General features: G+C 51.6%; 5 protein-coding genes across 5 annotated transcripts; 3 read left to right on the top strand and 2 right to left on the bottom strand.

Moving 5' to 3' along the window:
- Positions 1 to 1160: 1160 nt before the first annotated feature.
- ATEG_07284 (putative MFS transporter) lies at positions 1161 to 2897 on the top strand (the record flags this gene model as incomplete). The annotated part of the gene is made up of 5 exons (XM_001209970.1): positions 1161 to 1341; positions 1393 to 1418; positions 1472 to 1757; positions 1807 to 2221; positions 2270 to 2897. The coding sequence occupies 5 exons, from the start codon at positions 1161 to 1163 to the stop codon at positions 2895 to 2897; spliced, it is 1536 nt and encodes a 511-aa protein (XP_001209970.1).
- Positions 2898 to 3016: 119 nt separating this feature from the next.
- On the bottom strand, positions 3017 to 4360 carry ATEG_07283 (uncharacterized protein; the record flags this gene model as incomplete). The annotated part of the gene is made up of 2 exons (XM_001209969.1): positions 3017 to 4077; positions 4138 to 4360. 2 exons carry the CDS (start codon positions 4358 to 4360, stop codon positions 3017 to 3019), a joined length of 1284 nt encoding a protein of 427 aa, XP_001209969.1.
- Positions 4361 to 4661: 301 nt separating this feature from the next.
- ATEG_07282 (uncharacterized protein) lies at positions 4662 to 12233 on the bottom strand (the record flags this gene model as incomplete). Its single annotated transcript, XM_001209968.1, has 8 exons — positions 4662 to 5329; positions 5382 to 5553; positions 5612 to 6201; positions 6252 to 6545; positions 6669 to 11124; positions 11178 to 11453; positions 11568 to 11836; positions 11894 to 12233. 8 exons carry the CDS (start codon positions 12231 to 12233, stop codon positions 4662 to 4664), a joined length of 7065 nt encoding a protein of 2354 aa, XP_001209968.1.
- A 664-nt stretch (positions 12234 to 12897) lies between these two features.
- On the top strand, positions 12898 to 14310 carry ATEG_07281 (uncharacterized protein; the record flags this gene model as incomplete). Its single annotated transcript, XM_001209967.1, has 3 exons — positions 12898 to 13036; positions 13084 to 13673; positions 13891 to 14310. 3 exons carry the CDS (start codon positions 12898 to 12900, stop codon positions 14308 to 14310), a joined length of 1149 nt encoding a protein of 382 aa, XP_001209967.1.
- Positions 14311 to 14747: 437 nt separating this feature from the next.
- On the top strand, positions 14748 to 15473 carry ATEG_07280 (glutathione S-transferase family protein; the record flags this gene model as incomplete). Its single annotated transcript, XM_001209966.1, has 2 exons — positions 14748 to 14807; positions 14853 to 15473. The coding sequence occupies 2 exons, from the start codon at positions 14748 to 14750 to the stop codon at positions 15471 to 15473; spliced, it is 681 nt and encodes a 226-aa protein (XP_001209966.1).
- Positions 15474 to 16315: the final 842 nt, after the last annotated feature.

Here is a 16315-nt window from a genome sequence, read left to right as displayed (position 1 = left end):
TTGCGGAGACAGCCCGATGTCTCTGGCGCGGGCAGCCAAAGCTGACTGCAAAACCACAGGCAGAAGCGAGGCAATTTTTATGTCCCAGCTGAGCGTCCCATAATGTAGAGGATGCATCAAGAACTCTTTCGTTTGGTACGGCTGTGGGGTAGCTTGGAGAGTGAAGGGAGCTTTAAGTAGCTAAATTCCAGAAGTGCAAAGAACAAATTTGGGAGTTAATGACCTTCCTTGTTAATTGCCGGTAATGATAGAAGGTATGACATTCAAGGAGTGAAGGAGGAAGGGCGTACTCATTTTAATCACCCCTTTCGACCTAAATTAGGCCTGGTTTATGGATTAATCGCGTAGCCAGGCAGAGGAACAGTTTGATATCCTGCTGAATAGAGATAGAAAAGGGATACATGGCCTCATAACACTCCGTTCTACGAAGACCAACCCATCATCAGCTAAGAACGACAAAAGGAGAATTAACACATTGGGCAGGATACCCAGGTCAGATCCAGGGATTTTCTCGTCAGTGAAATCCTTCTACACTTCCTCAACGGGATCACCACTAGCAATACCCGGTCTGAAGACTTGTGATGTTAATTTGATACCCACTGTTCTAATCTCTAGTTAATATCAGTGGTAATACTTGATGTATCTGGAGTCGTCTCATTGTGTCTCCTCTAAAGACTGTATTCTCTGCGACCGAGAATCGGCAGTGAAAACCCTCGATTGACTGCATTCTAGATTCGGCATTGATGGCGGAGCACTATCGTCCGGCCCACATCGGGCAATTTTATGTATCCTTAGTATAGTTCGCCGCAAAGTCGCCTAAACACTTTCCGACATCATATGCAGAATGAACTTGTTTGGGGCTCTAGCATATTCAGATAGAGCGAGTAATGGAGACACATTTCTCCCAACATCGCAATATAGGCTTCTTGCATTGAGGCAAAATGTGCCTGTCGGGAATTTTAGGGACGACAGATGAAGCCCCACGCGGTCCGGATTTACCCACAGCGCTCACCGAGATTATCTGGAGTAGAATCATGCTTTACTCGAAAGGACATAGTATGGGTGGATCTTTTTTTCGTATATTTTTTGACATCAATCTTATTTAAGTTTTCTATCCTACGACATGCAGGGATTTTGTCAGAACCTCATGAAAGCTCAACATGATTCAAGTTCCCAGCGCAACGGCCGACCCTGAGCGTTGCCACTCTGCCGAAGGGCCTGCGTTCGAGAAAGATGCAGCCTTGGCAGTGGTGGGCGACCAAGCTATGGACATCGACCCCGCCGTGGAGAAGCGCGTGCTGCGGAAGATTGATATGTTCTTTATGCCGGCCATGCTCATCGGTATGTCGTTCATTTGGGCGTTATTGTCCTGAGAGTGCTAATATGTGCTAGGCTATGGCTTCGTCTATTGGGACAAAGTGAGTGTCATCCCACGAGGGTTGTATACTCGACTATCGGCTAATACCGATAGGCCATTCTGGGAAGTGCCACCCTGTTCGGCATGACGACCGACCTCCAGCTCCTGGTGATGGATCATACGACGACTCCCCCGTCCAAGGACACTACCCGGCTCAGCTGGGCCACGTCGTTGTTCTATTTCGGCATGCTGGCCGGCCTGTACCCGATGACGTTTATCCTGCAGCGATTCAAGATTCAGCATATTTTCGCCCCGATCGTGATGCTGTGGGCCATTACATGTGCGGCCACAGCAGGGGTACGCTCGTGGCACGGACTGTTCGTCCAACGCTTTTTCTTGGGTAATCACAATTCTTGCTATGTAAGGAAATCGCTGCTAATACAGAACAGGCTTTGTTGAGAGCGTAGTGCCTACCGGCTTCATGACCATCGTCAGTGGATACTACACGCAGAAGGAGCAGGCCATGCGTCAGGCATGGTGGTTCTCTGGTACTGGGTGGTTCACTATCATCGGAGGAGCGCTGAATTACGCATTTGGACAGATTGAATCCGGCTCCCTGCGCCGCTGGCAGTATATCTACATCTTCGCAGGAGCCTTGACATTTCTATTCGGTCTCTGGTGTGCCGCCATGCCGGATTCTCCGGTCTCTGCCTGGTTTCTCACTCCCGAGGAACGAGTCGTCGCGGTTGAACGTCTCCGAAAAGGACAGACCGGAGTTCGATGCCAGAAGATCAAATGGGACCAGATTAAGGAGTCTTTCTTGGACATCAAATTGTACCTGGTGGCGATTATGATGGCGGCAGCGTAAGTCAATCCCTAACTTGTCCGTATTCGGTCTAATTTCTCCTTCAGGTACACCATCAACGGCGCCATTTCTGGCTTCGGTCCACTGATTGTGTCGACTTTCGGATTCGATACCCTGGATTCAATTCTCTTCCAGTTCCCCGTCGGTGGCATCTGTCTGATTTTCATCCCGCTCTGCGGATACATCGCCTCTCGTATCCCGAACACCCGCATCCCGATGCTGATCACTTGCTGTCTTCCCGTCATCGCAGGTTGTATCATAATCTGGAAATCCGAATGGGGATACAAGCCCGCCGCGCCAGTTGTCGGATACGCCTTGACCGGGTTCTTCGGCCCTGTCGTCAGTCTCATCATTACGCTGGGGGCGAGCAACGTGGCCGGCGCAACCAAGAAGACCATCATGGCCGCCAGTGTGTTCGTCGCCTACACCGTTGGAAACATCATCGGTCCTCAGCTAGTCAACAGCAAGACCGTGGGTCAGCACTACCCCGAGTTGTGGAAGGGAATGATCATCTGCTACTGCATTACGATTGCGGCGGCGGCGGCACTATACGTCGTCTTATGGAGGGAGAATCGGCGACGCGACCAGCTGGAGCTTGACGAGAGCGAACGCGACAAGCTTGCGTTCCTCGATTTGACAGACAAGCAAAATCCGTTCTTCCGGTATGTACTGTGACATACGCATGGATTGGTGTAAAGAGATAGGGAGGTCTGTATAAAAGTATCATTAGGTGGTTATGTGCGTGCATCTATGTACTGTAATATCAATTAGGGGCAAGGGTATTAGGTCAGATATCAGCAATCGAGGTCTTCCCAGAGATGATCCTGAAATCCTCTGCCATCATCTCCCGTCACCACTATCCACATTACCTTCTGCGCGATCTTCGCCTCTCGCTTCTCAGCGCGCTCAATCCCCTTTTCGCTCTTCTGGAGCTTCTTGCCGATCTTCTTCTCCCCTTCTTTTGTCAGCTTGTCTGTTTTCTTATTCAATTTTTTCATCTCCTTCTCCAGGTCCTCCTGCACGATCAGCCGGCCCTGCATAGACTCCCCCAGAGGGCCCTGTAGTCGCTCGTTCGCTCGATCCCGCGCAGCGGTCTTCAGAGCCTCCACCTCTTCAAGCTGCGAAGCCAGTTCGCGCTGTATAGCCTCCGCCTCGGCAGCCAACTTGGCCGCCTTTTCCCGTTGTTCAGTAAGACGCGTATTCTGCTTCTCAGAAAACACCCGCTCCTGCTTCTCCGACGCCCTCTTCAACCAGTTATCCGATAGCGGCAGCGCATCGGCAAAGGTCAGAGGCAGGACATAGTCGCGTATCGCCTCCAGCCGTCTCATCTGGGGGTCATACTTCCTCTCACTCCCGCCTTTGGCCTCCTTCGTCCCCTTCCCAGAAAAACTCCCCTCCCCTGCATCCCCTTCCGTATTAGCAAACACATCATCCCCCTCCTCATCCCTCTTAGACGACACAGGCGCAAGCTCCAACACCTCCCCCGGGATCCCCACTTCCTCCATCATAACCTTAGTTGTAAGCACCTGCACCCGCAGCCTCCGCGGCGCGAACAGCTGCTCATTGGCCAGCTTCATGTACGCCTGCGTGCGCAGCTGAGACACCTTGACAGACCCATACTCCGCGGCCACCTGCACGCCCACCGCAACCAGCTGCGTCTCCAGCAGCGGGAGCAACCCGAGCAGACTGCTCGCCGCGCTAGTTGCCTGGAGATACGGATGCGCCAGCCACACCTCGTTCAGGCCGTCGATGAAAGCCAGAAAATCCGACGCGGAGATGCCATGGTCCCCCAGATCGGGCGCGTAGGCCCGTGCGAACGGGCGGTAGATGCTCCCGTGGAGAGTGTGGGAGGTTTCTATGATAATTAGCTTATTGACTTTGAGGGGGGATCTGATTGAGGGAAAGGGAGACGTACGGGGCACGACGCAGGGCTTGGGCAGGATGCGGGATTGGCGCGGCCCGGCGTCGGATATTTGACTGTGCACTAGGACTGGCGCGGACGACGGGGAGTAATATGGCGGTGGGGGGTTGTGGGTGTCGTTGTCCCTGTCCCAGGCAGACGGGTTATTTCTTCCTGTCCCTGAGTTGAACGTCGCCTCAGCAGACGGTCGAGCTGGGAGAGGTGGTTTCTTCTCCATATTGGGTCTGATCAGGATGTAAAGGTGTCCTTCTACAGCATCCTTTTTTTTTGTCGCCTAAAGGGGATGTTCAGGTCACGTGGATTAGCACATATCACGTGCTGCGTTGTTGTTGTTGGCCAGATATGGGATATGTAACTGAAACTGCCCGCGCTGTTCGAATATACTATTTACTATTCTTGTTGGTACAATAAGATGCTGAATTAGAGAGCATATATCAAAAGATGGTCGCTCATTGCAGTGCAACGCTCGAACGCCAAATCAACCCGCTGAAATCGAAATATATTCTCGCATCCACCAACTACTCCTCCAGGTTCTTATTTGCCATGATCTTCGAGTTTCCAACAATAGTCTCCGCCAAGGACATGATGGACGAATTGTTCACAATGTCCAGGATGGAGATATCAGCTTGCGCCTCCTTCATAGTCCACGCTCGAATATCCACCGCTGTCAGACTATCCACACCATACCCACTGACCGGTTTCGACCCATCAACGTCGTCAACATCAACCATCATTTGTTTGGCGAGTCTGGCCCGGAGGGCCTCAGAGACTGCTTCTGCAGCGGCCGCACGATTGGTTGCTTTCCCGAGCTGTTCCGATAAGCCAGGACCAGAAGCACCTTCACCTTCACCAGTCGCGCCGATTCGTTTGAGGTGCGCCATCTTCGAATCAGAGAAGTAGTATGGCATATCGATCCCTTCAGCAGCAAGATATCCACCTGATGCGAGACCCAAGATAACCTGAGCACTGTCTGGATCGTGGACATCTCCATTACCAATGCCGGTCTGAAGGATACCCACGAGCTCAGCCCCAGTGAGTCCAATAAATCCCAAGTTTCGCATCATCTCCTTCATGTCGGATTTCTCGGCCATGTATCCCACGTCAAACACAGCACCGACATCAATTGCCATAGCCGCCATACCTTGAGCCCGGCGGTGACGCGCCAGTGCATCCAAGAATGTGTTACCTAGCGCGTGTCAGCTAAACCCAGCAAACACCGAAGACAAAGAACGACCTACCAGCAGCATAGTTTGCTTGGCCCCGCAGTCCAATGATCCCAGAGACCGACGACAACATGATGAAAAAGTCCAGATCTCTAGGTGTGGTTAAGTGGATGTTCCATGTCCCACGCGCTTTCGTGTTCGTGCTCAGCTCCCACTGCTTAGGCGTCATTTGCCTAAAAGTTGCATCCTGCGAAGGAAGTTAGAGATGATCCCAAATGATCATTCCGGTCTGTGAAGGAACTTACTGCAAGCGACATGGCGGCTTGAACGACTCCCCGAACCGGTGGTCGGCCATCTGCCGTAATCTCGTTCATCACTTGTTGGACCTGCTCGAAGTTGCTGATATCACACTGATATGCTGTGACATTTGCCCCCTGGGCCTCGATATCCGCTATCAGCTTTTTTGCTTCTAAGCGGTTGCCACCGCTCCTCGATAGGAAGATTAGATGCCGCGCGCCATTTCCAGCCATCCACTTAGCAATGTGTTGTCCGAGGCCACCAAATCCTCCGACAATGATATAAGAGGCATCAGACAGGAATTCTATCGGTTTTATGGGAGGTGGAATGGCCATAACCGTTTCAGAACCTGTGGCTTTGAACACCACTTTGCCCATTTGGTTGCCACCGCGGAGAAGCCGCAAACCATCCGCTATCTCGGAGAATCCCTTGACTTGGAGAGGAGACGCCGGCTGACAGCCCTTTTCTAGACAGAATCCCATGGCCTTCTTGAACAGTTTCGATGCCCGGTTGGGATTCGCGTTGCGGAGGCCATTGATGTCCACCACATGGTAAGAGAGATTCCTAGTAGCAAGCGCACCGAGGTCCGTATGCTCTGCTGGGATGAGTTAGTAAGAGCCCAAACTCCAGTATCATGGCATTGCCTACCGGAAGGCTTCTGTCCTATCTCAATAAAGCGTCCAAATGGAGCCAAGCATGCCCCAGAGTGCCGGACTGACTCGCCCGACAAACAGTTTACGACGACGTCCACGCCCACGGATTGTGTGACACGCAGGATGCCGTGTAAAAAGTCGACTCCACGGCTATAGAAGACATGATCCTCTTGAAGGCCATACGTCTCCATGAGGTGAGACCGTTTCGCCTCGGACCCAACAGTGACATATACTTCTGCACCGAGATTCTGCGCGATCATAATCGCCGCTTGGCCAACGCCGCTGGCCGCTGAATGGACGAGTACCTTCTCGCCATCAACTAGCCGTGCACATTCTACTAACGCCTGGTATGCTGTGCAGTAGTTTATCGGGAGCGCGGCCGCTGTCTCAAATGACATCCCGATCAACATACGCTGTACCAGACATGCTGGACTCCGGACCGTGTTAGCGAAGGCTCCCGTGCACCAGGTCATGACCCGATTCCCCGGTGTGAAATCCGCCACATTGGACCCAACATCCTTGATGACTCCACTGCATTCATAACCAAATGCGGGGTCACGGGCCTGATCTATGGCCGACTGAAGGTCAAGCGCGCTGAGCCCAGTTGCCTTGACTTCTATCTCGACATCGTCTGCTGCGAGAGGCGACTGCGTAGGTGGGTTGTCCATAAAATAAACAGAGTCGACGTTCCCAGGGACCCCGAGACGCAGAGCGAGGTTTCTGCCCTGCTGCTGCAACGGCCCGGGCTCCGGTCTTGGCCCGTCTCGAAGAACAGACGAGTAGTGATTGAGTTCACGATCGAGTCGAATACGCGGAATCTGGAGAAGCCCATCTCGGACGGAGAACTCGTGATCAGTATCTCCTGCCGCAGCACGCTGGAGAAGCTGGATAATGATATTGGCATCCCCTTCATTGTCATTCCGGCTAGGGTCGACGTCAAGCGTCGTCAATGAGAGTTCCGGATGCTCTTGGTTTATACTGCGAACGAGTCCAGTGACCAGAGAGGCTTTTGGCTCCCTGCACTCTATAGTTGCTCCCGAAGTCACCCAAAGTATGCTCTGTGATTCGAGCAAAAGTCGCTTCAGTAGGAGGAAATTCTTCGCCGATATGTCGAACAAGATTGGACGCTCCAAGTCAGACGTGATTACGCAGTGCTTGGTCGAAAGGTCCATGCCTTGGGTGTGGCACAGGGTTGTATAGACTGGCTCAACGCCGTGAGGTTGCAATTGCTGCTTCAAACTTTCGAACAGGGGGCCAGGGTGTGATGGACCAACAATGAGAACTTCATCTAGGATACGACCAGGTCCAGTGTCCGGAGAAGAAACCAGGAAAGGCAGTGATTGTACCGAGCTATATTCCTCAATCACTGCATAATCGATCCCTTTGAAGTTATGCTTCCGGAGCTGCTGGTCCCAAGAATCTTGAGAGTCGGCAAAAAGTTCCGATGGGAGGATGATTAGGCTTCCTTGATCCTTCAGGAAAGACCGAGCCTTTTCAAGAAGCGCATCGGTATCGTTCGACTCGACGTTTGCCCTGATAATGATGCAGTCGAAGTCCTGAGGCTGCAGGGCTTGCTCTTCCCAGCTTCGATTAGTTTCAAGCTGCATAGCTCTGAAATATGGTCCCCATGCGTTGGAAATCTTTTCCAAACTTTTCACGTCCTCTGCATTTTCTGTCGCTGCCCTGTACAGCTGCAACCAAGGAGTGGACTCATCGTCGCGACCCTTCAGCGCATTGAGAAGAGTTTCAGTAATCTCCCCAGTTCCTGCACCCACCTCGAGGACCTTCAAATCGGGGTGTTTATGGCCAAGCAGTCGAACAAACGACTCTAATGAGCCTACTGCCTCCCCAATTTCCTTAGGAGAATTGTGAGAAGTGTGCCTCATGGCTTTCAGATACGAGACATCCACGTCCCAATGTATCTTGCTAGCGATTTTCCTCATTCCGTCTGAACCCTCATTCTTGGACTTTCCGCCTCCCAGACGAGTTATCCTGAGTTGATCGAACATGATCTGGGGACTCTCCCATTCGGTGGTGGAAGCTTTGATCGTCACTTCTCCGTCTCTCAGACCATATGGTTCCGCAGTGGAGTGAACGCTAAATATTGTCCCCGGTTCTGCGGAGACATTTGCAGATACCATCATGCGGCCGATAGATATTGGCACAGATGCGCCCTTCTCGAACTCCCCGCCATTCAGGATCGCAAGGCAGGAATGCACTATGGGATCGAGTGTGCATGGGTGGATCAAATGGTCATGGGTGAAGCCGTGAGGCATGTGCTGCCTGACGTTCGGAGTACGGACAGCACACACCATCTCTCTTCCGCTCGTATGAATATCTTCGACATTCTGGAATGTTCCTCCAAACTCAAGACCGAGTTCAGATTGCTCGGAATAGAAAGCATCGGTACGGATGGATTGCCGACAATTCTGGCGCGCACGCTGGTACCCAGAACGGTACATTGCGCTAGCTTCCTTGGTCTCGTCCACGAACCACTCCGTGCTAGCATCAAACTTGTACTGAATGCGCACAAGCCCTGTGCAATTGAGCGTCCAGGGATTATGTGCCTGCCGTGAGTAGATGGAAAATTCCTTCCGTGCTAATCCGGTGTCCTGGCCTGCGCTTGCCCGGGGATGCATGTGAAGCATGGTTTCAACTCCTTCTTCGCCAGAGGGGATCATGATAGCCGCCTTTATTGAGACATCGCGCAATTCAAAATTCTCAACAGCCCTGTCAGCGTCCGCGATTTCTCTCGATGCCTCCAGAGCCATTGCGAGCATTCCTGCAGCTGGGTAAATGACTTTTCCCTGAACCTGGTGATCTTCCATCCATGGATTCTCGGAGAGACGTAGAAAGTGACGCCAACGGGGATGATTGTCGTTGTCTTCATTATCTCTCAGCCCAAGCAAGTCCTTCCGCGGGAATTTCTTGAAGCGGTAGCTAGATGCTACGGCAGACTCGTGCCAGTAGCGGTTCGAGTGGTTCCATGGATATGGTGGAAGATCAACCAGAGGTTTCGGTATGTCGTTCGAATCAGGACAGTTTGCTGCTGCAATGTCCGACTGATATCCATGTTGAAACAGCACACCCATTGCTTCCAGGAGGCTCTGGGCTGCGTCCTTTTTGCGGTCCAACACCGATATAGTGGTACACTGAGCGTCTGCTGCTTTCAGATTCTGCTTCACAGGGCCTTGAAGAGCCCCATGGGGACCAACCTCCAACATTATGTTGACAGAGCAATATCCTCTGTTTTGTTTCGCTCTGCGGTTATTGGAGTGGGTGATGAGGCCGGTCATGGCCTGCGAGAACTTGACCTGGTTTAGAAGATTGGTCACCCAATACTCTCCACCGAGGTCAGCATTATCAATGAGCTCCCCAGTCACACAAGAGTACATTTTCGGCGAGTCAGGAGTTTCTGGAAGGCCTTTGACGTCTTTCAGGAGATCGTGGTACATGTCCGCAACCACCTTCATATGGCCTGAGTGATAGGCTCGATTCACCCCCAGTCTCTTGGCTAGATGGCCATCAGCTTTGATGAGCTTTTCTGCTTCGATGATGACAGGGACGTCGCCAGAAAAAGTCACGCTGGTTGGGCTGTTGACGCAAGCCACAACCAGCTCTCCGCCATGCACATCCTTGACGTCTTTTATGTATTCCTTGGCGGTCTCCTCGCTGATCCCAGCGGCCAGCATGTCACCATCCAGCTCTAGCTCTGGATTAGCGTCCGGCACGATGGAGCATACACGTCCACGGTGATATGCAACTTTCCAGGCCGATTCCCTAGTCAGAGCACCCTTGGCGTACGCGGCGGCTGTTTCTCCCCCGGAATGTCCGATCACGAGTTCCGGTGGCCAGACGCCTAAGCTTCGCAAAAGATCAACCAACGCCACCTGCACTGCAATGCAGAGAGGCTGGCTAAATTCAGCTGGGTTGATCCGTGAGGACTCTGCGTCACGTAAAAGCTCCTGTACGAGCGACCACGGGCAGCCGAGTGAATCCAGGTATTTATCGGCCGCACGCAAGCTCTCAGCGTAGGCGTCGTATGCCATCAGTCGCCGACCCATGGCGTAGTGCTGTGCCCCCTGGCCGGTGAAAACAAAGGCAAGTTTTGGTTTTTGGGATGTTCGCACAGGTGGAGCTATATCTACCTGTCCAGTGGCGAGTTCCTCAGGATTAGAGCAGACAGCAAACGACCTCCATGGGAACTGAGTGCGCTTTTTTGATGCCGTATACGCGAGGTCCCTGAGAAGTCTGTACTGTTCCGGTTGACTGTACATGCTAGTTTTCATACTCAAGTACTCCTTCCAGGAGTCAGAAATACGGTTCAACCCGCCTTGCTCGTGAGCGGACCACACGACCAGCTTTGGAAACGCCTTAACGTTGGAGATTTCATCGTCCACCGTTGAGAAGCCCGAGTCATCAGACACCTGGGATCTTGTCGGGCTGTGGGAGGACTCTTCCGCGGCCTTGGAGATATGGCGACCAGTCTTGCCGCTTCTTTTGAGATAGGAAGCTGCATCTTCCAGAATAGCGTGGGCATTTGCTCCGGCAAATCCGAACGAGTTCACGCTGGCCCTTCGTGGTCCCGGATATGGCCATTGCGTTACTTCCGTCGGCACAGCGAGATTCCATTCTTTGAGGCGTATACGAGGGTTGGTGTCTTCGTACCATATCTGTGGGGGTATAATTCCTTTCTCCAGAACATAGATCGTCTTGATTAATGCTGCTAATCCGCTGGCTCCTTCGAGGTGCCCGATGTTGGCCTTGATCGATCCCACCCAAAGTGGCTGGCCTGGTAGCCTCGATTTGCCGATTGTCTCGCCTAAGGCTCGCGTCTCTGTAGAGTCGCCTGCGACAGTACCGGTGCCCTTGGTTTTCTTAGCACAGCCTCACCCACTATCGCAGCGTCCTGGAAACTCACATGGGCTTCGAAGTAACCGGTTTCTTCCATATTCAGGCCCACCTCGTCATATACCTTACGTATCAAGGCTTCTTGCATGCTTCTTGAAGGCAAGGTTAGACCCGGAGTGTTTCCATCCTGGTTACTACCAGTGTTGCAGATAACTGCCCTGATCACGTCATTGTCCTCGATCGCCTTCTCGAGGGATTTGACCACGACGAAACACGTTCCTTCACCACGGCCGTATCCGTCAGCTTTTGCATCGAACGTCTTGGACTTGCCCTCCGGCGATATCATCTGCAGATTTGACAGCTGCATGTTCATTTCTGTCGATGATATAATATTCACTCCGCCGGCGAGGGCCTATATCTCTTAGCCACGCTCTGTCTGACACATAAATCATTAACCTACCATCTCTGACTCCCCACTTCGAATGCTCTGGCACGCGAGATGAAGGGCCACTAGCGATGACGAGCACGCCGTATCAACTGTCATACTTGGACCTGTCAGGTTAAAGAACCACGACACGCGGTTGGAAAGACACGAAGCCTCCGTCCCGGTTGCATTGTAGAAAGGCAGGGTCTCGGGGTCCCTGTTAATGATATTCTGATAATCGTGGTTGAAGCATCCCACGTAACATGAAGTCTGAGACCCGGAGGCCTTGCTGAGGGTAATACCCGCTGAGTGGAATTAGCGGGCGAGTACACATCTGGCGGTCTGTAGCTGGGTAGACACACCGTTTTCCATCGCCTCGTACGCAACTTCCAAGCACATTCGCTGCTGGGGATCCATTGCCTTTGCCTCTGATGGCGTGATGGAGAAAAAAGGCGCATCGAAAGCGTCAATCACGCGGTTCATGAAGTGAGCAGCCTTGAAGTTCTGAGACCCTGGCCGACTGGGCTGCGGATGGTAGAAGGCGTCCGCATTGAAACGATCTTTGGGCGTATCTGACAGGGTGCTTTTTGCGTCCATGAGTATTTCCCAAAGAAGGTCAGGGTTGGACGCATCCCCGGGAAATCGACCTCCACAGCCGACGATGGCAATGGGCGTGATCTTGGTTTCCTCTGTGTCTGTCATTGTGATTTTTAGCTAATTTCCAGGTCTTGGGGTTATCGAGTCAATTCTGAAAACTGTTCATGGCCGATTCCTTGGTCCCTAAAGCCGTCTTAGACACAGTATCTCTTATATATCATTCATATAGTGATAGTCCCTGCAGCAAGTATGCACCAATCCATTCGGGGACTGAATCCTTGTTGTCTTGAGTTTTACGGGCGACATGTTCGTGACCGTAATACATACAACTCAACCGTGGATTTACAGGCCCACCTGCACACTCCATTGTCGCGTATGAAGAACTTGGAATAACACTTGACTTCTCCTTGCACTGTACAGCATCATCATCACATGAGCGTGGGCTCCTTGAACACCATGATGCTAGATTGACTGATTCAAGAGAGTCTTTACCTGTTTCCGGCAGTCCACATACCTCATCCATTTCATAACACATATATACTCAATGTGATTGGCTCCTTCTCACGATAGAAAGGTTCCGAAAACCTGGTTTATAGTATCCGAAAGTATATCGATGACCACCTCAATGCCTTATTAAGACAGTCGCAGAACCCGTCATATCCTGATATAGAAGTCTGGCCATTTATAATCGAACTCAATCGATCAGGTAAACGTAAAGAGGCAAATTCTACCTGCAGTTCGTTCCTTCGCATCACCAAAACCCATCAGCATGCGTTTCCTCTGCCTCCATGGAATCGGCTCCAGCGCGCAGGTTTTTGAGACCCAGTTATCGGCCCTAACCGCTGGTTTGGGCTCCCGTTATGAGTTTGTCTTTCTTCAGGGCGATATTCCTTCTGAGGCAGGACCAGGTGAGTCTGATGAAAATACGTCACGTCAAAGTCTCATCGTCGCATAGGTGTCGAAGGCGTGGCAGACGGTCCATACTATTCGTTCTTCTCGCTCCCCACTCCAGACCAGCTGCATGCTGCGTATGAAGTGATCGACCAGGCTCTGGACACTGAAGGCCCCTTTGATGGCATCATGGGGTTCTCACAAGGGGCGTCGCTGGCTGCATCCTACCTGCTTTCGAAGTCAAACCCCGAGCCACCAGTCAAATGCGCAGTGTTCTTCTGTGCCAGTATGCCGTTCGATGTGGGGTCCTCCTGTTTTTGCCCCTTGGAGGACGGAAGCTTTCAGGATGAGGTCACCGGCGAGGACGTCTCAGGGGAGATACAGGAAACCATCCCCGAACTCCTAGATCGAGACAAGTATCCAGGACAGCTGGGGCAACGCTTTCTTCGCCGATACGAGTCAGGTAGTTCCACGGAGCTTTGCCTCCCCACTGTTCATGTCTACTCTAGTCAGGACCCATACTACGCTCAGTCTCAAGGTTTGGCGCGCATGTGTCAATCCTTCGACCGAGAAGAGGTGGTGCATAAAGGTGGCCATACCATTCCTTGGGATGAAAAGATTACTGTTGAAATCATTGAGTGTATTCGGCGAATGGTGCATGCGGCCGATCTTGGATAGGAACCTACTGGCATAGTTAGCTTAAGAATCAGACCGCGGTCCAGACCGGCAAATCTACAAATACTTCTCAATCATCTCCGTCTGTCATCTTTTCAAATAGTACCACTACCACACTAGCAAAACATCCGAATATCACACTGTAAGGTTCCTCATCCTTCTCTCAATACACACGTTTGACGCCCAGTATCCCCAGATGACATCGGCATCTCGTACCCAACAATCCCTAGTCGGCTCATGGTCGCTTCTCGAATACCGGTCAGAGGTGCAAGACAGCGGAGTGACCATCCATCCAATGGGGCAAGGATCCCGTGGGATTATCACATATGCACCAAACGGGTATATGGCGGTCCAGCTTGTGCCGGCAGTCACCAAGAAAGTGAAGCACACCATCCATGATCTCCTGGCATACACCGGCCGCTACTGGTGTGAGGAGCAACCTGATGGGGCTGTTATGGTAAAACATCGCCTGGAGGTGTCCTCTGAGCCCGGAATGGATGGGTCAATTCAGCAAAGATTGGTTACCCTCTCTGACAACCAGCTCACTCTGTCATGCCCTGCCTTTGTCAATTTGGAAGTAAGGCACACTCATTCCCCTCCAGCCTGGCTTGCATAAGTTTTAATGATCGACTAGGGTGTTTTCCAAAAGCCGGAGTTGGTGTGGAAGAGAATTGATGGATCGGCTTCCGATGGTCTGGAGTAAGAATGCTCAGTTGTCGGAGAATCAGTATGGTCAAGGCTGCGGTGGATGATCGCGGGGTCTGAACAATGTCCATTATTACCCGATGTAGTAATCCGTCATCGGCTTCCATCCCGCCGAATAACGTCTCCTGCGCATTCCTCATGCAGTGCGTTGAGAAAGGTTGAACCTCCGTACAAATCGGGACTGGTTCGATCCATGAACAGGAATAAAACTTTCGTATCGGAACACTCTTGCAGGTCTATAAGACGGCATGCTTCCTGCAAAACCACATATGGGAGACCTCTGCATCGTCATTCTTGATAAACTCTTACGAGAAATCTCCTGATTCCCTCTACCCTGTTCCATGCAAAATGCCTCCCCTCGGTTTGCTTTACACTTTCAATTTTATGCCCAATCCGCGGGCAATGAAGGTATGTGTCACTAGCATTTCTACGTCCGGTCTAAAACATCCCTAGATCATGGCCGTCGCAAATATGAACAACCTGGAATTGGACGTTACGCCTGATTTTGTCCTCAGACGCGACAACAAGACACCAGAGTTCCTCGCAGACTACCCGATGGGAAAGGTCCCTGCCTTCCGAACGGCAGATGGACTGAAGATTTTCGAGTCTGATGCTATAGCCCAGTATGTTGCTGAGTCGGGGCCTTTTTACGAACAACTCCTCGGCCACAACATCGCAGAGCGCACGATCATCCGACAATGGATTTGCATGGCGAATAATGAGATCATGGAGCCTATATTGCCACTGGTTTTGTGGCGAGTTGGGCGAAGGATCTTCGATCAGAAGATCGAGACGATCAACCTCGAGAAGCTCGAACGGGGTCTCAATTGTCTCGAAGGACACATAAAAGAACGTGTGTGGGTGGCAACAGATGCCAAGCTAAGCCTGGCGGATATCAGCATGGCTTCAGCACTATACTGGGGATTCAAGTTTGTTATTGATAAAGAAATGCGCCATGCATATCCCGGAATCATGGCGTGGTACAAGAGGACTCTCGAGAGCGATGGAGTCAAGGAGGCTTTTGGAGAGATGGACCTCATAGACAAGCGCATCGTTCAAGAGGAGGAACACTAGAATATGTTCTCTGGGAGATAAAGAATACTATCTATTGTGTTTTATTTTGCGGTCTAAAATGGAGTTGTAGATTGGAGCAACCGCCTCCAGTAACACATACCAAACTACGATAGAACTTACTTAGTAGAGCTTGCCCTCATTCCTGATAGCTTTACTACCAGACCTGCCTCATATGCTCAGGCAACTGCTCTGGTCCAACGAGATAGAAACAAGAATCCTCATGCATACCATGACAAGTCTACTTCGCACCCCGGTGGTCGCATTTCTGGGCAGCCTGATGCTGCAAGTACCAACCTATCTAGTTTAGATCCGTTCTAGAGCCCGGTGCAAGGTACAAGAAGTTCTCGATCGGGGCCTTGATCGAGGTCCATTCGAGGGTACGTCATCCAGACGCAGGGGCGCACGGTTTAGGAAATACATGCTGCCTCGTGCTGTGTTCCCTGATAATCATGTGGCTCGGATGCAACCTAGCTGCAGAACATGATCTATCCAGCATTGCCTGGTTTCCCAGCGATGTGGATTCGATCGGAGGCAACCAAAGGCAAACCACAGAGAGCAGAACTCAAAACTCTTCGAAAGCAAGGCAAAGAAGTATGATCCCGTAAATTTGGTATAGTCACGGTATTTCAGCGCCTGTTTGTCCATCGGTCTATGAGACTATGACGACGCTGAGGATCCGTGCCAGAGGTTACAGGTTGCGCGAGGAGGAAGTCCGATCCCAATGGAGTAACAGAAAGGGGACCATCGGGGAATGGGATCATGGTGACAGAAGAGGAGCTTTGAAGAAATGAGCTGGTTGATTTCCCGGTCCTAGTAGATATCCACACCTGCAGCTGAAGGAT

This window comes from Aspergillus terreus, genomic scaffold (genome assembly GCF_000149615.1).
Source record: "Aspergillus terreus NIH2624 scaffold_10 genomic scaffold, whole genome shotgun sequence".
Lineage (NCBI taxonomy): Eukaryota > Fungi > Ascomycota > Eurotiomycetes > Eurotiales > Aspergillaceae > Aspergillus > Aspergillus terreus.
Note: the sequence above shows the minus strand (reverse complement) of the source record. Positions and strands in the feature narration are given on the sequence as shown.